Below are 20,961 nucleotides of genomic sequence, written 5' to 3'. Positions count from 1 at the left end.
TGAATACATCGAGCGAGAGTTGTAGTCTACCACATAATTCGACGTTTGAGCAAAATTCGTTAAAATTGGTGAAATGTGGTCCGAGAGTTTGATTTTTTTTCTGTTTGATAAACGAAATATAAATTTGACGCGTGATGGGTGTGTCTCCGTTTGGGGAATTTCATTGCCAAGATGAATAAAAAATTTTTTATCGAAAAAGTGATCCAGCTTTATCATACAATAGTGGATTTAAACGTGATATCGTTTTTATTATCGGCAGTGACGAGGTTCCTATTCCCAACAGCACCGTTAATCCGCCGAAATGAAATTTATATCCAATTACTGCCTATATTAATCGCGACCAATTTAAATTGAACGTGATTAGTCTTTAATTATTTATCCCTATTAATCGTCATTTAAACGCAAAATGCATTCACTTTTGCAAACAATATGTTAATAAATCGACAATTAAAAGATGCAAAAATAATCTGAATTTTTAATTATAAATATTCTATACTATATTTTCTATTATTTTGATATTCTGTGCTACATTTTCCCAAAAGACTCAACATTCTTCCATCGCGAAATTATTTCTTCTTATACTTGCCACCATTCCCTTAAGGGCGTCTTCCGCTTCCTTTAAAAAAGGGAAAGCAAATCTTACGGCGGTGATCTCGCGTGAAAACAATCCGTACAATTTACAGCGGCGTCTGTAGCGGCGAAAAGTTATTGTAATAATCTCCGGCGCCTTTATCGGCTTAAGCACTATGCCAAGCGTGCTTTCTCCGCAACGATAGCGAAGAGGATCGTGCCAAAAACGATGTCGTGCAGTTACGATCCGCGGTATTCTCGCAAAAATGATCGCAGGCGTTTCGTTTATCGCGCCAACTTGCAAGAAAACAGGAGGAATATCTCGAAAAAGAAGGACCCCCCATTGTTTCGTTCGAAACAGCGTCGCCACGTTACCAGACGTCTCGTCACGTTCGGATAAAAATGAGATTGAAAGTCGTCGTTGATATCACGAAGTTTCGCCGAATAATCGAAAGAATTTTCAAGCGTAGAATAAAATTTGTTTGACAGAAAAATCGATACAAACGACGTTATTAGTAATTGTCACTGTTTAAGGTAAATTTCACGTTCGTAATAAATGAAATGTATACGACAATGAGTTAGGATTTTGAAGGCATTCGACGACGGCGAATATGAACTGGCACATTTATGACACGGCTGTTTGCTAATGTTTCCAAGCTGGGACAATGAGAGTCCTGCTGGTCTGTAGAATTGCAAGCTTAAGGTAGTTTCGGATTCTGGGTCTTGTGACCTTGCGAGCTCGGGTCTGTTAAAACACGTGGCTGCCAAATGTAGGAAAAAATCGGTAGATGTCCAACATTTCGCGTTAAGAAATTTGGAAGCTTCTTAAATAAATGGAATTACTATCTTTCTTTCTCCGTACATTGCATCGAATTAATATATACGTGCAAATTTTCGAATTATTCTGAACTGAAATAAAAATGAAATAAATAATAAAGTTAATGGCTAGAACTAAAATTCATATTTAAAAATGAATAACCTTAATTGTCATCTTCTATCGTTCGTTTGAAAATGCAGATACCACAGATATTACAAAGAAGAAAATTAATTTGCAGGTAGGAAATCGACCGTAAGAGATCGCTGGTTTCTATGTAGCAAGGTAAAAGCGCATCACACACATTCGGATCGACGTGAACGGGAATACGTAAGAAAACCTCGTTCATTGAGCAACGATTCGAGTAGATTCGCGCGTAATCGTTCTCCGTGCTACGCAAGAAATCGATTATATTCTTACGGAGTAGTTGCCGCGTGATCGCACTTAAGTAGTTGCTGACACCATTTCTATGTACTATTACGAGATATCACTAAAAAACACCACCATCTAGTAAACACTTTCTCAATCGCTAAATTTATTCTATCTAGAACGTTCAACCTCTCGAAAATGTCCAATAGAAGTTCCACATTAACACTTTACAGGAAACTTCTCTTTTTTTCCATATCCAGAAAACATTGTTCATGTCATGTAACTTCCAACTATTTTATATCATTCGATAAAACTTCAAATGCCTCGAATATAAAGAAACTTTACTCACAGAACCTCCCTCGAATCCGGAGAACATTTTCTATCTACATTTCACATGTCATGCAATTTCCACGAGCAACTTCAATTTTCACGTTTCCATCCTTTTTCAATTCGAAGAAACTCTACAGATCTTGGGGAAGTCTGCCTCAAAATTTAAAGACCGGCCTTCACCCACGTGTCACATCTTACGTAAGTTGCACAATTAATAAAACTTCGACGTTTACACTTCAAAAAATCCTTCCGCGTTTTACAAATCCGACTAAACTCCGCGAAGACATTTCACAAACTGTTGGTTCGTTCAAAAGTCAGTGCTCGAGTTGTACGTTTTCTGCTCGGTCCATTGACCACCCCCGGAACTGGATGTCCGCCGCAAGCGTTAACCCCATCGCGACCGAACTTTCGATTTACTTGGACGTTCGACATTCGAAAGGAACTTTCTACGCGGAAAGCACTACCAATCGTTGGTGCTGAAGCATACAGGGCTACGAAACCGTGACGATGACCTTGCGGAGGACGCGACTCGACACGGAAGAAAAATAGGACGACGCCACGCACCGGTCTTGGTGGCGTACTAAATGTCGCAATCGGTCGGACGCCGTTCGTTTGAACGCGACGACGAGGAAGGGGCCGAACACTTTCTCTCGACGATCGACTCGAACCAGCGGCAGCAGGCCTACGGTCGCCCGGAGGAACACTCGACCACGAGTTTTTACCAAAGGAACAGCTAGACTAACGTCACGTTTTCTACCGGCGATCCTCTACATCACAACTGTCACGTAGAACAGGTCGGCGGAATCAATCGATATCGGTTCGGTGTTATCTTCCAACGAAACACGTGAATAATCGTACAAGGAATAAGGACTAAGTGGATGCGATGGAATGCAATGGATTTGTGAATGAAGTTTGAGACTGTTGGTGGAATGTGTTGCGATTGATAGAGGTTTTGGGTGTTTCTGAAGTTTCGGCTTGCCAAGTGGAATGTATTCAGATTGATTGAGATTTCGAACGTTTTCTCCGGTGGTTGGAGAGTGAATAATCGTAGGAAGAATAAGTTCGACTAGAATGGATTTGTAAATAGAGAGTATTGGCAAAGCTGCAGTTGATCGTGGTTTTGAATGGTTTCGCATGTTTTATGTAATTGTTAAAAAGCGTTGACTTGCGTGAAAGTTGCTCGAACGGGGAATTGGTTGAAGAATTTGTGAACTTTGCAGTTGAGCTGCATGAAACTGTTTGAATGAAATGGACTTGTAACTGATAATTATATATAATTATAAGTAGAGTTGGGCTTGACCGAGTTTTGATCGAATTCCCTATGGTCGTTGAAAAACGTTGAATAATTTAGGATTTGTTTGAATGGGCCATTTATAAAACTTACGACTGTGATAGATTCGGGTGGAATGGAGTTGTGAATGGAAATTATTAATGAAGTATATCGAGGTTTGAAGTTTTTAATGTTCTCCGCGATCTATGAAGACCACTGAACCGTTTGGAAATCAATTGAATGGAGGATTGTTTGGAGAATTTCAGAAATTTGAAATTAGAACGTGGTCGAAGTTGCGTATGGTGGTGGGATTAATACATTAGCTTCCCGCGAGAGATTAAATTTAATTTAAAGTTAATACAATGTACAAACGTTCATGTGGAAACAATAACGATAACAGAAATGATATATGGAACAACAATACATATGAAAACAATGCGATTAATTTGTTAGATAGCGTTCTAAGATGCAAATGACAAATGCGTGTTTGATCCTGGGATGTTGCTTCCTTGCGGTGACGTTGGTGAACGCGGCACCGGGTCCAGAGGAACCTGCCTTCCACCTTCCGGTGCAGTTGATCGGCTTCCCCGTGATTACAGCCGCTGTGAGGATCACTAATTTCGTGAAGAAACTTGCGTACTCGTTGAACCCAGGTGATTTTCATTTAAAATTCATTTAATAAGAAGGAACTACTTATGTAGAATTATAAAAACAATTAAAAAATACTTCGACTCGGTGACTTAGAATTTTGCAGATATTTTTTATCTACGAAATAGATAAGAAAATGCGCCGAGATTCATTCAAGCGAATGGCGGGATATCATCACGTTTTTAAATGAATCATACGAACAGAAATCTGTCGCACGAGCAAGTTCAATGTTCTTCCACTTCGATCGCCGGTCAGTTAAGTACATTCAACGCCAAAAGAGGTTGAACTTCGGTGTATAGGTGATTCGTCTAGCCTGTAGTTTCGGGCGTGAATCGAATGGACGAGCAGCGAAAGCGAAAGTGTTCCACTTGTTGCAACTTCTCTCTCGGAATACCATGTAACGTCCGCGTAACTCTCCGTTGTTTCCTGGACAAACATGTTGTCGTTAATCACTGTTTGTTCTTGGTAATTAGCACGGATTCTTGGTAATTAATGGTTATTATTAAATTGAAGGATTTATTTTGGAAGATTTGGTGGAATATAATGTGAGAGATTTTTAGTAGATTTAATATTAATAATTTTTAATTGGACCAATATTATAAATTTCTAATTTAATAAACCTAACGTTATTAGTATTGTTAATATTAGACGTAGGTGCGGTATTACAAATGTTCGATTCAGTATACGCATAGTATTATGGAAGGTCAACTAACTTGTGGGTAATTTCTAGTTTACTCTAAATGATGTTTCTTACGAGTAAAATATTATTATCGTAAAAGGGGAAAAAGAAGGGGAAGCTTCTTGATGTATTTTTTTAATACAAATTAAAACTAGACAGTAACATTTTAAAGATTGTTAGGAGACCCATGTCTAGATTAAGTGTACTTAAGGGATGATTTCTATTATGATTATACTCGACTCAAATGAGTAGTGATTTAATTGCACATCTCTACGTGAAATACAGGTTTACAAATTCTGTATTACAACGTAAATCATTTTGTTTTACAGTATGGAAAATAAAACTCTTCTGAACGTATTAAAATCGTTCGCGAACCGCTTACGCTTCTTGAAAACTCTACGTCTCAAACATTTCTATCTTTCTATTTATTTCCTATTTCTGCATTCTCGTCAAAGTTCCAAATTTCCGAAATTGAAAAATTCCAAATACGAGATACATAAGATTACAGAATGTCCATATGCAAAAACGTACAAAATATCAAAAAGTAAAACATTCACTATAGCATTTGTGAGTGAAGTATTGGAAGATGAAGCAAACCTGGATTTAGATTTTATTTCTTCATTCTCTTCGTAAAGATATTTTCCACGAACGTCTTATAAATTATCCAAAACCCGCTTTATTTTCCTATCCTTCGACTTAAACGTTTCATTCTTTAGCATGAGATTTCTTCCCAGTCACGTTACATAGTATTTCAAGCGCGCCTTTGTCAAGTTGCCGGCAATTACGGGACATTTTCGGCGTTTTCGACCGGAATAGCAGTTTCCACGGCGAATCATCGTCGCTCGAACTGATTTGAACGAGCGCCTGGTCCTTATTTACCATCGGTGTACGTATAATATTCAGTGAGCGTATAAAACGTTCACAAAGACGGTCAGGCCAGGTTCTTTCGCCGGAACCCGCTCTTGCTAATTATTTGTCGCGCGCACCGCTATGACAGAAAAGCTGGCTCTAATTTGTGGTATAGCAATTTATCTTTCCCGTTGCTCGTTATCGTCTCGCGTTTAACACACCTGTGATGCCTTTCCACGAAATTAAATGAAATCGACACCTAAGCATTCGATTGTCAATGCTTGCAACGATAATTTATGTAATGCTTTTTCTTAATATTTTTATTTCTATGGTAATTAACAATTTTTCTTGCTATTACTGTGTGATTGATTTTAGTTTGCGTTTAATATCTGTTTTTATATATTTTTACATTTTATATTTTATAGACACCAAAAACGATGAAATTTTATTGATAAAACTTCTGAATTTCGTGGATCTTACCGGGAAATTTTATACATTTAACACAAATATTATAAATTAATACGCACAATACTGGGTCAATGTTACAAAATTTTTAATTTAGTAGACTGTAATTAAGTAATTTTAGTATTATTGACATCCAATATAATATATCTAGTACTAGTAATTTCTACTTAAAGAGGATTTGATAATAGTAATTTCTAATTCTATACGCGTAATGAATTGAGAATCCATTGATTTCTGAGTTTAGTAATATACCAATTTATTTTCACAAGTTTGGTAATTGTCCATAATAATAAAAAGTTCCATAAATTATAATCAATAGCCACCAATTCCAATATTTGTCAAAACTTTCTCTTTCATGTTCCGATTTATTTGTTATAGATATTAATAAATCTAAAAAATAATCCAATTTACGCTTCTCTTATATACCACTGCGCGTTTCATACGTATTATGAAATGTCTGAGAGAGGAATTTTTAGAACCAAGGATTGATTAATAAATCGGTCTCAATATCGATAATTCGATAGAGTGTGAAATTTAGATGCGTGAAATTTGACGAGCAATCAGCAATGACAGGCGAACACGCGACCGCGGATGGAATGCTATCGAGATATGTCAATTTTCGTTAAAGTGAACGTTGAAGGAGGCACGTCGTTAATTGGTCATTAGCTAGGGATAGTTATTTGACGGTTCTGAATGATGGAAACGTGGATTGTCACTTGGATTGATGACAGTAACCTGTCTAGGTATATAACAGCCTGTATTGGTATTCGTATAGTGCATTAACTCGTCTGACAACGATGGTTCATTGAATGTTAAGAATTAAATTTATCGATTTGGAAATTGTTCAATTGAATTGGAGATCTCGACGAAGCTACCGGGAATGTTAAAGATATCGTTCGAGAACAGTGCGAGAATTTTCGACAGCATGCAGTCGTTTCACTAATTGCGAAACAATTTTGACATTTAGCACAGTTTTACCTCTCGTTTTTAGAGACTTACGTCAACCGAGTAAGACGAGATCTGCCTCTGGTACACGACGAAGAAATTCTAGATGTTAGCCAAGTGGAGAAGAAGTTGATATCGGAGTTGGGCAGTAACGTTTGCGTTTACGAGAGAATCTGCGCCAAGTACGCGGCCGAAACTCTGCAGAAACGAAGTCGGCAACGAGCTTTGGACTGGGATGTCGTTTTCAGGTACGTTTTATTGATGTTTCGATATTCACTTGAAGTTTCAAGAACTACGTAGTACTGAATTCCATCTAATCGTTATACGAAAATTAAGTAACAGATTTTTAATAAATTATTAACTTGAAAATATGTACAGCTCTAAATATCAGATTTAATTTCATTTTTATTTCAAACTTCCACTTTAATTCTGTTATCTTAATTTCTTGATTCAATCTTCTCGTTACAACTTATTTTCACAACTCGTTTCACTGTAATTTCTTATTTTGGATAATGTTCTTTTCGAAAGAAATCACATTCAAGAATTTAGATCTATCGAATAATATTCAAAGATAGTAAAAAGCAACATTTCGTGTTCTATGCAATAATATAGATAAGCCGAATACGTGTACATTAGGATAGTCATTAAATGTTGATTATCAACAGATCTATCGATAGGCATTACAAAACACTATTACTATTATTATCACGCTATATAATTTTCCTAGCACATAGCACATTTCCTAACACTCTATTTCTCAAACCTGTCTTCGAGATATGCAACTATTTCTCATATCTTGTCGTACGAGTATTTTTTCCTTCTTATTAATTCTCGTCTTACTTCAATTTTCCTTCTTACTCTTCAAGAACTCACGATACAATTTGACCTACTTTCCTAGAAGAAACCATACAACTTGATACTGTACGGTTTTTTCGTTCACTTCAACTTCTATTATAATTAACCTGCTTCTCCATAAAATATCCAAGGAAAGAAAATAATTTAATCTGAATACGTTGCCATTCTGCTAAACAACTGGTTTCTTTTTTTTCTTTTTCTTTTTTTTTTCTTGCCTATTTTAATTACTCGCTTGTAATTCATCTCTCACCTTCGTTATACAATTTCAGAGATAAATACAATTCGCTAATTTACTGTTTCATTATAGCAACATTACGTACGTTTGTTTTTCTCGCAATCCTATTTTTTCTTCTCATTTACTTTAATTTCCACTCATCCTCATCTCAATTGCTATCTTAACTTATGCAAATTTAATAGCACACTAGCCTTCCCCCATTTTTTCCTCATTTATTTCAATTTCCACTCGTCTTCGCTTCAACTTATACCTTAACCTATGCAAATTTAACTTGCGCATTCGTTCTACAATCTAAAAGAAAGATAAAAATACTTCAACGTTAACACGTTGCCATGTTCAACTTCCCAATAACACCGTATTATATTTACATAAACTTGTCATGTTCCTGGACGAGCTCATACACTTTGCATTAATGCGTCATCACCCTCTATTACCAATCCTAATCTCGTTCATTTACATCATATTTGTTACTCAAAGCGTTATTTGTATACGTTTACCTTAATCGTCACATTTTCACCTTTCATCGTCTGATGCGACGAAGTTCGAGTTTCTCTCTTCTCCTCACGGAGGTCCTCGAGAGCGATCGACTGTTGCGACTGTTGTATAATTAGTCTTGGTGGATCGATTGCGAGGCAGCATCAGTAAAACAAAAGCGGTCGCGATCGATAACGCGGTTTTGCAAGTGCATCTCGATTCCACGTAGTCACTTAAGTAACCACGTCCCTGAAGTTCACGACTCAGGGTATTGACGACTGGCAAAGATTAGTTTTGAACGTTCGTTGCGCTCGATGGCCTTGCGAAACTTGGTGAATACGAAGTTTAATAACGAGCTCGTTAGTGCATCGTAGGAAAATTACCGATCCATTTGGCCGGCCAGCCGTGAAACGGTTCTTCTGTCGCCCGATCGTCTTCTTCTTGTTTTCTTTTTTCTACCTTGCGCCGTGCCGATGATGTCAATCCCGACACGGCGTACGACTTTTTCCTCTGACACCGAGGGAACGATTTCTCTGAATCAGAGATACAACTCGGACGGTTCTTGACACAGAAATTCCTAGAATCGCGTGAAATTATGAGAATTTGTTGATATTCCGAGAAAGAACGAGACGACGAAAGGTATTTGGGTGTTTTAGTGCTGGTCACGTAGTTAAGTTCGATTGAAAATTGAATCACGAATTTTACTGTTGCTCTTTTACGCGTTCTTCGCGTCTATCGTATGTTAGGAAGGTTTGTCGTTTGTAGAAATTCAAGTGAAAGTGAGTTACGATGTTTGTGACATTTTCCAAAGATTTCGCGGAAGTTTAGTAGAATATTTGATAGATATGTCTGTTTCTAGGTTTCAATTATTCTTCACTGAACTCCTCTCGCCACTTATAGAAATACTTAAATTCTGATGTCGATTTCCACGAAGTCTACAAGAAGTTTCGATAATTCCGTGAAATATTAACGAAACTGTATGAATCCTTGGGCTCTTAAACCGTCGAACTTATCCTACCTATCAAAATATCAGAATGCGAACAATGTCTAAAACAGCAATTCCAATTCAGCATCTCGTCACATGCTCGTTCAAAATTCATGCGTAACGATCCTTCGCGATCTCCGATGCATTGATTCCTCGAGTCATAACTTCCGCGTAGAGAAACCTCCACCTGCTCGTAAAAGTCGAAATGTGAAACGAAGGAGATGCAACCGAAGAGATTGCTTCTCTCTTCAACGGCCTTTTCTGCATAAATTCCAGGCATTCTTCGATAATTCGTCGAGAATGATCGGTCAAATAGATCATGCGGAGATGCAGCGAATGTGATCTGGTCAGAAGTGAAGACAGTCGAACAGTTTAGATGGATTTAGGGGTTTTAGGAATTTTTTACGATGGAGTTCTATCGTAACTTGATTGTTAATGTTCATATTTTATCATTATTCAAACTTTCTACCACGATGGACTTTTTATCAATTTATAAAGATGCAAAGAAAAAATTCCAGAGATCGACCAGAGGCACTTAAGAAGATCTGCACCATACAATAAATACAACACTCGTGAATGAATTATAAATTGAAAAAGCTTGTAAATGAAGCTTCAGTGTCATTTATGTTATGTCTTCTATCGCCATAGAACCTTCGTCGATTTATCAAACATTAAAGGTCGCTTCCCTTTCCACTTCTCTCCTCTTGCTGCATAAATTCCAGGGATTTTCAGGTAATTCGTGGAGAACGATTGGTCAGATAAGTCCCCTGAAGATGCAACGAAGGTGGCCTGGCTTCTAAATGACCCGACGCTTCTATCCAACTAGTAGAAGTGGAAGCTAATAGAAATCCGTGCTACCGGTTGTTCGTAGCTAGCCGGCCACGAGCTCGCACTAAATTCAGTTGTAAGTAACGCCAGCGGCAGATAGCCCTTAATGGCGGTCTCCACGAGCGACCTAATGCATCCTGATAACTCTCTTCGTTCCACCCTCCACCCGTTCCTTCGTTCTCCGCCGTTTTACGAGCGTCTCGAGCTACCAGCCTTCGAATTCGAACGGCTTATCTGCGATTTCACGGTGCCGAGATGGCCAGCGCGTGTCCTCGAAGACGAAACGCGTCGGTTAATCGCTTCTGTCACCTGTAGGGGCAAGATGGAGGTAAAGCAGAGAAGATTCAAGGGAAATGAGAGGATGTATCGAAGGTTGGAGCTGGCAGAGACACTTTTGGAGAGGTTTAACGGAGCATGCATGAGAGACTGGCATACTCGAGTCCCTCGCAGAAGCTATTCAAGTCGAAGGATGGAAGGTTAGGAGGTTTTAGGATGGTCAGCGTGAGCCGAGGTCTTTTCAAATTCCTTTTATTTTAGAGGTAGTTGGATCTTAGTTACAAAGAGGCGAATTAGGTTTGTTGGTCGTATTTATGTACATTTTTAAGTCATATCTGTTGATGATGTACGTGTAATACTTAGGAGCAGCAAGTTTCTAGCTTTCGCGGATGATTGAAAAATCTTTGAAGCAATAAATACGATTTTCGTAGCCTTTGATCTTCGAGGAAACATCATCAGACTCGATCCGGTGAAAATCTGATGGATCTCAACTCAGCAAAGTACTCGATAAAATTCGCTCGTAGTAGGAACTCTATGTACTTCCAACACAAACACTTCGATTTTAATATTTCCGTGGTTACTAGAGTGAAAGACCTTCGTACAATTATCGACTCCAACCTCACATTTATAGGCCACTCAGCACACGTCACCGCTACTTCTTCTAGAATGCTGGGTTTCATTAAGCGTAGCCGTGGTCATTTCAGCAGCCCTTGTACCTTAATTAGACTTTACTCTTCCCTTGTACTCCCTCACCTTGACTATACCTCAGTCATCTGGCAATTCCGTATAGCCAGACAAAGTGACCAGCTTGAGAGGATCCGGAACTTCTTTCTCGGGTTCCTTGCTTGTAAATCCGCCTGTCCATTGAACGTTCGTGATCGTGACTCCTACCACGGAGAAATAGAAATTCTTTCCACTTGCAACTAGGCGATCGTCTGCCGAGGCTATTTTCCTATTTAAAATCTTAAATGGATTTATCGAACTGTTCACAGCTCTTAGCCTTATCAGCTTCCACATATCTTCCTACTTCTCCGGGTCTCCCTGCTTATTCTATCGACTATCCTTTTCCTCCAGATTTACTCACACAAACACTATTGTCCGTGTATGCGAGTTAGGAAATTCAATACTTTTATGCAATAAGATCAACTTGTTTTTTATCTGAACCGGCAATCTCGTGAAAAAGGTCCACGAAGACTTAGCTAACCCGTGCGATCTGATTATCTCACAGCGACTGTATCGCGCTGACATTTATCTTCCTCTTACTGTGTGATATCTATTTGCAAAATGAATCTTTCTTCGTTTAATAAATGAAAATTAAAATTAAAATTACGTAAAAATCTTTTCATTTTGTTTCGAGCACGTATGAGACTAGTTCGCGTAGAAGGGGTTATTTGCAAGGGTGGAAGATCAAATTATTAGGTTAGGGATTTTTTAACTGAAAAGTTATCGTTAAAGTTCGAGTATTACTCATTTTAAATCTTCCAGTACTATGATAAATTTATTTACCAATCTATGAAAGAACGAACATAGAATTTAAGCGTGGAAAGAATTCTAAATTGGTTTATTTCATATCTTCCACCGCCATGGAACCATCATCGATTTACGAACAAAAAGCTCGCGAATTTGAATGGTATAAACAAAGATACTTTCAAAAGATTGCAATGTTAAACGCGTAGAAAATTCTCATGAAACAATTCCACGTAAATCACGAACACTTAACACGAAATAAAGAAAAGATACTCGACGTAGTTAAGAAAAATCAGATTTAAACGTTCTCGTACCGCCTATAACTTCCTCTCTAATCTCTCCATAAGCACCGTGCAATGATCCACGTTATTCTTCTTACCATACCAGAAAAAAAGACACGATCCAGTTACTTTACAACGTACACGCACCACGCATAGCGATTTATGTTTCTCGACTATCGCACGAACGCTCGTAACGCTTTCACGATCAAGTTCATTAGATGGTAACGTATGGGAATGATGGTTTTACAGCGAGTACAAATCATCGCCGAACCCGATGAAGGAGAATTATTTATTGAGCGTGTTCCTGGGCGACATCATAGGAAGCCCGCGACTCTGTCATCAGCTGGCGAAACGAGGGAGAGGCTGCGACGAGGCCACGCTCTCGGATTAACTGTAAACCGTACCATTTACGGAGCCGCGTACAGATTGTAAATATCGCGAAGAGTGTTCCCGGTTTGCATCGTGCAAAGGATCGTCTATCCTTGCTACATAATAATCGTAGTTGCGTAAAACGCGACGAGGATAAAATTGTATAGGGGAACTAATGACTTTAGGACCCGTAATTAATTGTTATCGCTTTGTTACCTGAAGTTCGTTGCTTATAGGATTTACCAATTAATTGTACTTTATCGTCGGTTAGAATGAAAAGATCCGACGAAGGGAGGGCGTATTAGTTTCCCTTCTCAAAACTAACGTTCCTTGCTGTTTTCGTTCGGAGAGTCTTTTAACGAAGAAATGATCTGTTGCTAATCGTGGAAAACGAATACCGTTGCTTGCAAATGTACGATAATTTTCATATTTATAGCTATATCGAGTGTTTGTTAACTCTCTTGTTAATTTCAAATCTATGCTATAGATACGCATCGATAGTGGTTTCCTTTATTTCGATAGATTTTTGATGAAAAATTTGTCCGAAGTAACGCAATTGTTAAACTGATACTTTTTTAAATCCTTGAATTCTGCGAAACGAATAGCGACTCTCAAGTTTCGATCGATATGTATATCGCAAACAATGTACACGATGTTATACGAATTAATTGCACGACAAGTTTAACGCTGGCTCTACTTTAATTCGTGATTTTTTTACGGTATAAAACTGGTACAAGTGTTTGACAGTTTTTGGTAATCGATAACTGTAGTGTTAAATATTCGTACGCATAACTGAATTACATAGGAAGAGAATTTCGAACGTTTCAATTTCAAGAGCGCCAAAAAGATCGGAAATGTCCTTCGAATTCTTGCCAGAACAACAAAGTATCATTGATTAATTTTCTGTTGATTAATAAATAAAATCATTAAAAGAAAAACAAAAACAAGCGTACTTTGTCCTCTTTAATTCCGGTGACGCATAGAATACGAGTATGTTCGAACGTGTACGCGGCACACGCGCGAAAAACGGTCACACGAAGTGAGAGTAGACCACGATGACGTTTCTTCCTACCTACGCTTCTTCGGCCGAGCTTGTGTACGAAGAACGCTTTCGAAGAAAGTTCCAGTTGCCGTGGAACTGTGACACGATCATCCGCGAAGCGAAACACTCGCCGTATTCCAGCAGCGATCGCAACAAACTGCTACTACGAAAGGAATTACTGTCATCGACCGTTTTATTCTTTCGTCAGTAAAATTCATAACCCGGTCGACGTGAAACTTTAAAATATAAACGAAATATCTTTCGACAAATGTTTCCCGTGATGGGAAATTCCAAAAAGAGTTGACAGAGAGATATTTTTCAAAAATTTGATAAACGCTGGATGTTCAACGAGGAAGTAAAGAAAAAATGAAGAATCATAGTACGACGTTTAGGTTGATGCTCGTTTGCCTTTTTCTTTGCTCTGAAATTCACGCAGAGGATCGATTTCGAAGGATTCGTCGTAAAATCGACGAGGATCGTTATTGTAATTTCGACGAAGCTCGACGCAATTATAATGCCACGGATTTATTAAGGTAAGCAGCTATTACATTGCAAATTTATCGCTGACGTTATTTTTCAATAAAAGTTTGAGATATTCAAGTGGGAAACATGGTTCGTCGCGTAGGTGTTTCGATGAATTGGCTGTCGATCTCGTCGATCGAGAAAGTGGCGTGCTAAAAGTATCCAATGGAAAAGGTCAATTGAATGGATTCACTGGCAGGCAGATCTCCTTTATGGATGTTTTCTCGAGTGTTTTCAATAACGCTGCGACGGTACGTTGGAAATTGAATTTGTCCATTCATTATGCGAATTTTATTCAGATTCGACTGGTATTTTTGTAGTTTTTGAAACATTGAAAAGAAAAGAGTTAAAATTATAGGAATAATAAGATTGTCATTATCGAGTTCTTTATTATCCACGAATTATTTCATTACGAGGTTGGAAGATACGTAATGAACTATCGAGCGAGAACATCGTAAATAGCATTATACGAGTTTATTAGTTGGAACGTCCTTAAGTTAATAATAAATTACATCGTGAAATTTAATACCAAGCGTATGTTGCCGCATTAAAAACTCCAGCAATCGCTCGTCGTAAAGAATTTAATGTATTGCCGATTATCGGTTATTACGAAAGCACATGAAATACTATTAAATACCGTAGGTTAATTTTCTTTAAAGTCGCTAATAAACATTCCCTTGTGTACAACATCGAAAGAAGACAAAAGAGACCAGACGAAACAAATGAAGTTCGACTTTCTAACTGTAATTTCTAGTTAAGTTTTACTACCCCTAAAAAAACAATGTTCACTCGTGAAAGTAACAGCCTTTCATTATAAGTACTTCTCACGGTAGGTGAACTGTTCTGGATATATAATTAGCATTAAATTCCTTGAAAAGTAAATGACGCAAGATTTTTTTATCGCGAGTGGTGGGAATAAAAACTGAAAAACAAATGTATGGTTTCATTAAAAAGTCTCATAAAATCATAATCATGGAAATGGAAATTATGCTAGTGTTGTTTGTGCTATTTCAAATAGTGTAAGCTTGTTCTGAATAATATTTTTATAAGAACAAAAATAACAGAAATATTTAGGTATTTTTATATAAATGTCTGCATAAAGTTCCATTCTTTTCGACATACTTGACACGCAAAAGAAGTAAGTAACCAATGGTCTCCATGTTCCTGCATCTACGCAGAAAATTCCACAGCTTTTCTACTTACAGTCGCATCAGAGCAGCTCCCTTCCGGTGTACCCGATTTCCGACTATCAGCAATCGAATTATCCGAGTGAAACGGTCGGTCTTTCTCCTGGATTTCAACTGAATCTGCTAGATACGCTGTCCACGATATCCAGCCACGATGACTACAAGTGTGTGCCCAGGATACTCTGCGAGATGGCCAGCGGAAAACTTCCTGGAAGATCGTTAGGCAAACAGGGCTCCAGCTTCCTCGAGTTGATCGGTCGAAATGTTTTCACGGAGTAGGTTTCGTGCCACGAAAATCAATACAGCGATAGTTGCCGAAGTAGATGTTTCTTCTTCGACGAACATCGAGAGCCTCTCGATCGATTTCTTTTTGTGTTTTCAGCTGGCTAACGAAAATCGATGTCGCTGGAATGTCTCCATTGCTGAACTTTGGCAGAGCGATGATTCTTGGGTATAGCAATCGAGGAAATTCCGTGGCCTGCTACGAAGCGTTCCCAAAATGTCCAAGAGACGCGAATGGATTGATTTACTATCTGAATAACTATAATGGAGGGTTTTTCAATCTTTTCAACAGGATTCGGGGTGGAAAATATAGGACGTCTAACGGAGGTCCTGGTCAGCCAGGTAAGAAAATTATAGATTCGAAGGTAGGGAATCTTTTGTCGATAATTGGATGATCGGATAAATTGTCTAATTTCTTGTTTCGTTTAGTTAATGATTATTCGAAGATTGAAGTGAGGGAAAGAATAGTCGCTGGAAGCTCGACGAAACAGATTCGGAACGAACCAGTGCGAAATACGGTTCAATTCCCATCTATAAAATACCAAGAATATTACGCAAACAGAGAGTATCCAAGATTTGATACGATAAGAAATTACAATGCGATTACTTTTCCTGATCAAAGGGAATTAAGCATCGAACAAACGAATAGTTTACAGGATGATGTTCCAAAATCGGAACCGTACGTTTGGCAAAGAGACAACGTTGCATTTTTTCCCAAAGTAAATTGCATAAAGTACACCAAATACAAATTGAAATTGCCTCTGTATTCATTACATGTACATTATTTCAGGGAAACGAAGACAGAAGAATCTCTCAATTTCGATTCCCCTCGAGTTTTACAATCGCAACGTCGTAATCCCAAATCGTAACATCGAAATACGTAACTAAATACCTCGGTGAATCCAATGCATATAATTAAATAAAGGTTTCCATAAAACGCATAAAACCATAGAATATTCTAAACTCCTTAACTCATCTTCGGGGGATTACGACCGCGATAAAATATCGAAATTCAATTTTGCATCGCATAAACCAGGCGCCTTCCGTCGTGCGTTGCGAATTTGCGGATTATCAGCGGCGAGAGAACCGCTGCAAAGACGCGATACAGGTTTCCGCGAGGCAACGTCGTTTATTTCGTCAGCGTTGCTCCCATCGGCAATTTTCTATCCACCTGTACGCGATGCGCTCATAACAGGAAGTCCCGAGTCGCCGGTGAACGCGATGTTACTGGCGCGGACGCCATTTGTGGAAACAGCATGGGGCGCCGTTAGAGTACCGACAACTTGTCCAATGAATCTGCGCCCGAGTATGAGCCGCTTTATGTCTCAGTTACGCGGCACGATAAATTCTATTTTATCTCGATTCGATTTCCTGCTTGCTACCGGTGCATTTGTATGCGTGCTCGCAGGTGTGAGACTTTTTCAGGGGCAACGAAGGACGATGAAAGAAATCACGCTGAATCTAGAGTAACATATAAGTAATATAAACGGAAGATGAGTTAATAGAATTATATATATATATATAGGTAGAAGGAAGATGCTATAGTAATATTTAATTACTTTTGGGGTAAATTATTAATTGGACGTGACGTTGGAATTTATTAAACTCGTCTGTTTAAGATAGTATTACGAAGAAGTTAATTACGAATGAATGGAATTTGAAGAAAAGCGAATGCATGAGAATTTGACCATAGTAATATTGACAATAGTAATTAATTGTAGCAAATTGAGTTAGAATAATTTGACGCGGCTATGGAATCAGAATATCGAGTAATAAATGAATTACCATTAATTGGTAATGGTGGCAAATGATATTATATCATCGATAACTGTTACAGGCATTGCTGTTTCTAAAAACATGCCTTTAAAGTAATTAATTATTACTCTTACCTAAAATAAAAAGAAAAATTAAATATTCACTTCGAGTTAAGTATATTTCATCTGAAATATTTTTAAGTGGATTCGTTTTTGCTATTTTCGTTTTATATGAATGTCAACTTATAATATCAACTTTCAAATAAATCTTAATAATAAAACTTAATAAATAAAACTTTCAAATAATATCAACTTATAATGTCAACTTTCTAAGTAATAATAAACACGAACGAGCCTATTATCGTGATATTTCGAGGGAGGAGCTGCGAACGATGGCGAATATGTTCACAGACACGCGAATGGTCCCGCTATAGTCTACTTCCACGTTAAATCCATGTTTTCGAGAAGTCATACTTTCACGCGTATCTTTCATTGCGATTATTTCGCGAGAGAAGCGATCATTTTCACGGTGCAGATAGGAGACAGGTAACAATCAATAACGACGGTACGTATTTATCGTAGCTTACGCGCGAGTAAGAATTAAATTATGCAAAACCTCGTAATAATGCGTTATAGTCAACCCTTTGCTTCGCTAACCAACATAAGGGGTTACTAGCGTTATCGTACGCTCGTTAAAATCGCACATCTCTCGCTAAAAACTATCCTTCATCCATCTAAATGGCACTTTCGCGTTTACCGTAATTATATCTCTCTGTTCCCTTACTTATGTCCACCATCGTTTCTATCGTACATTATATGTAGAAGTTCTGATAAATTGTACAACGAAACCACTCTCTCTCTCTCTCTCTGTATGGCTTCAAATAAATTCTAGTAATTTATGACTTTCGAATTTTTACATCTCAATACATTCCTTTCGTTTCAACGCGCAAAAAGACTTTCGGTAATATGTATAAATCCGAGTAATGATACATATTAACAGAGTCATTCTTTTAGGTTTCTCTCAAGCTCAAGAAACTTTCTCAACTAATATTAATAATATTATCAACAAAAATTTCCAAATCATAAATTACATCTTACTTTCGCGTAATATTGCCAAGTTTAGTAATAACATTTTGCAAGTAATTCTGCACATCGCAATTATTAATTATCTCACTCGAGGAAAAATTATAAAATCGTAAAAAATAGATCTATAACGTACACCTTGTAATTTATCAATTGGCTGATAATTATTGGTTGGTGAATTGCTGTGCACGAGAGCTTACGACTAGAAACCAACTATACGTCGACCTGTTAGACTTAATCTGAACCTGGCTGCATCTGACAATTCTACGAACCGATCTGAAACTTTCAAATCCCGAGTCTTGTACAAACCACGATCAATCCTAAAACCGACCACACAAACGAATGTATAAAGGAAATTCCTTTTTCCGTATAGCACCCATTTCTCTCGCGAAATTCGGTACGTCCCCGGCACGTGTTCCCCCAAACTTTTTTTCACCAGATTCACGCGTATAGCTTGGCCTGTCTCGTTCGGGAAAGAAAGAAACGAAAGGTACGGTGGTGGAAAAAAAAAAAGTAGAAGAAAAGGGGGACGACGTGTAATTATTTTATCCTTTCCAGCGTGTAATTCGAGGCGTGCTCGCGCCCAAATGTCGACCAATGATCGTCGTAGCCCGAAGGGCCGTGTGCTTCGGACAAGGCCAAATAGGGTGCAACTGACAGCGAAAAACAATTAGCCTTCTGATACATCCGATGTCGCCTGGTTCGAAACGCGGAGGCGCGTTGCGGGCGTACGCAACACTTTAGGGTGTGCTTGATTGTTCCTGGCAACCGAGCGAGTCCTTCGACACGGTTTCTCAGCCGTCTGGTAATTGAAACGGTGATTTTTGTATCGCCGGTTCGATGGGGGGTAATTTTCGGCCCGCTTTGTGGCCGACGTTGGCATTTAATTTGAGAAATTGGGGATGAGAGATGGGTTGTTCCCGCGGTGGTTTGCTTAAGATGTTATAGAATTAAAGGATGTTTGATGAAATTATGGTTGAAACATAGACGTATATGAGAATATGCAGAATATGTATGATATGCAAAATTATACACGATATCTGAACCAAAGTATTTGTTATAATATTTAAGAGAAGATCGAAAATAAAGAATGAGTTCTTGTAGTGGCTTACTTAGTACACGTAACAGAATTAGCAAAGGAAGTTCAGTACAGTTGTATTTACAATATTTGTGCATTTATTACACATTTATTGTAAAATTTGTTCGTAATAATATCAATTTATACAAATATTCGTAGTTTAGTTATACTTTGGAAAGGTCTAGAGGATTTTGGATTTATTAACAACAATCAAGAAATTCGATGGATCGAAATAGTCCTACATTTTGTGCATCTGGTATACAGAGACTATATACAGGGCAAGACTAACTAAATATTTATCCTGTTTCTACTAATGTTGAAATGTTTGAAGCACGACTCGAACGATTTCAAAGGGGAAATAGGGGGAATATTTCCCTTCAATCTTATTTCGTATTATTCCAAAAAGTCACTGATATATTTATTCCATTCCCTACATTATGGACATTTATATCTTCTGATTGTCCCGTACTCTTAAAACTCCCGCCCCACGGCAAAAGTTTCGTCACTTCGCGAAACTTGCAACCCCTAAAACCTAATCGTATCCCTCTTATTGGTCGAAATTGAACACACAAATCAGGGGTAAACGGTTACCATTCCGTGGCGGTGGTCGTTGCGGAGGAGCGTCGCGACGCGCATGACTCCCTTCGTCGTCGTCGTCGTTGTCGTCGTCGTCGTCGTTGACGTCGTTGCCCATAATCTCACTCTATTAGGGCGGTATTATTTTCCGTGGTAGACATCAAAGAGGATTTCCCGCGGGCTCATTGTATCGCAGCGATAATTCCTCGTTATTAGGAGCGGCGCCGGCAGCGTTGGTCTCATGTCGGCTTACCACACCCCAAGTGCCGAAACAAATCCTCGCCAAATTGGAGCCGATGCAAAGGAGCAAAGACGCCACCCGGCGATGACAAAAGGGGGACGCGGATCGTCGCGACTAATCCCCGTGAAAAATGCGACTCAGGTGAACCAGGTGAGAAGCTAGCGAGAGAGGGAAAATCGAATTTTCAGCGAGCGGATCCGATCAAGTGTTCCTGATCGGATAGAAATAATTAGATACGTTTAAGGGTGGATACATGTGGGGATCTGGCGGTAATTCGGTGTTCGGGCTGTGAAGAGCATTTTCGTTCCTGATGGATGAAGAGTTTTGGGTCGGTGGCTTGGAAAAATTGGCGTGAAAATGATCGTAGGCTGTTCGTGGGGATTTGATGTTTGCAACGAGATATGATTTTTCTTTAGAGAGGGAACATGATTTGGGATTGATTTTCTATTTATTGTGAAAGACGATAAGAAACAAGGAGTGATATAAA

The 20,961-nt window shown here is 38.4% G+C and overlaps 2 protein-coding genes across 2 annotated transcripts; both read left to right on the top strand.

Annotated features, from left to right (window-relative positions):
* The first annotated feature begins 1,611 nt into the window (after positions 1–1,611).
* LOC100651478 lies at positions 1,612–12,751 on the top strand. The gene is made up of 4 exons (XM_012320285.3): positions 1,612–2,877; positions 3,807–4,006; positions 6,986–7,187; positions 12,590–12,751. The coding sequence occupies exons 2-4, from the start codon at positions 3,820–3,822 to the stop codon at positions 12,729–12,731; spliced, it is 531 nt and encodes a 176-aa protein (XP_012175675.1). The 5' UTR covers positions 1,612–2,877; positions 3,807–3,819; the 3' UTR covers positions 12,732–12,751.
* Positions 12,752–14,088: 1,337 nt separating this feature from the next.
* LOC100651360 lies at positions 14,089–18,366 on the top strand. Its single transcript, XM_003393909.4, has 6 exons — positions 14,089–14,284; positions 14,377–14,524; positions 15,479–15,735; positions 15,843–16,084; positions 16,172–16,461; positions 16,533–18,366. Exons 1-6 carry the CDS (start codon positions 14,118–14,120, stop codon positions 16,596–16,598), a joined length of 1,170 nt encoding a protein of 389 aa, XP_003393957.3. The 5' UTR covers positions 14,089–14,117; the 3' UTR covers positions 16,599–18,366.
* Positions 18,367–20,961: the final 2,595 nt, after the last annotated feature.

The sequence above is a fragment of the Bombus terrestris genome, chromosome 2 (genome assembly GCF_910591885.1).
Source record: "Bombus terrestris chromosome 2, iyBomTerr1.2, whole genome shotgun sequence".
NCBI lineage: Eukaryota > Metazoa > Arthropoda > Insecta > Hymenoptera > Apidae > Bombus > Bombus terrestris.
Note: the sequence above shows the minus strand (reverse complement) of the source record. Positions and strands in the feature narration are given on the sequence as shown.

Coding starts and splice junctions, on each gene's coding strand:
- LOC100651360 (XM_003393909.4), top strand. CDS start 14,118: ATGAAGAATCATAGTACGACGTTTAGGTTGATGCTCGTTTGCCTTTTT. Junction 14,525..15,478: donor TTTTCAATAACGCTGCGACG/GTACGTTGGAAA, acceptor TTCTACTTACAG/TCGCATCAGAGCAGCTCCCT. Junction 16,462..16,532: donor ACGTTGCATTTTTTCCCAAA/GTAAATTGCATA, acceptor ACATTATTTCAG/GGAAACGAAGACAGAAGAAT.
- LOC100651478 (XM_012320285.3), top strand. CDS start 3,820: ATGCAAATGACAAATGCGTGTTTGATCCTGGGATGTTGCTTCCTTGCG. Junction 4,007..6,985: donor TGCGTACTCGTTGAACCCAG/GTGATTTTCATT, acceptor TCTCGTTTTTAG/AGACTTACGTCAACCGAGTA. Junction 7,188..12,589: donor GACTGGGATGTCGTTTTCAG/GTACGTTTTATT, acceptor ATGGTTTTACAG/CGAGTACAAATCATCGCCGA.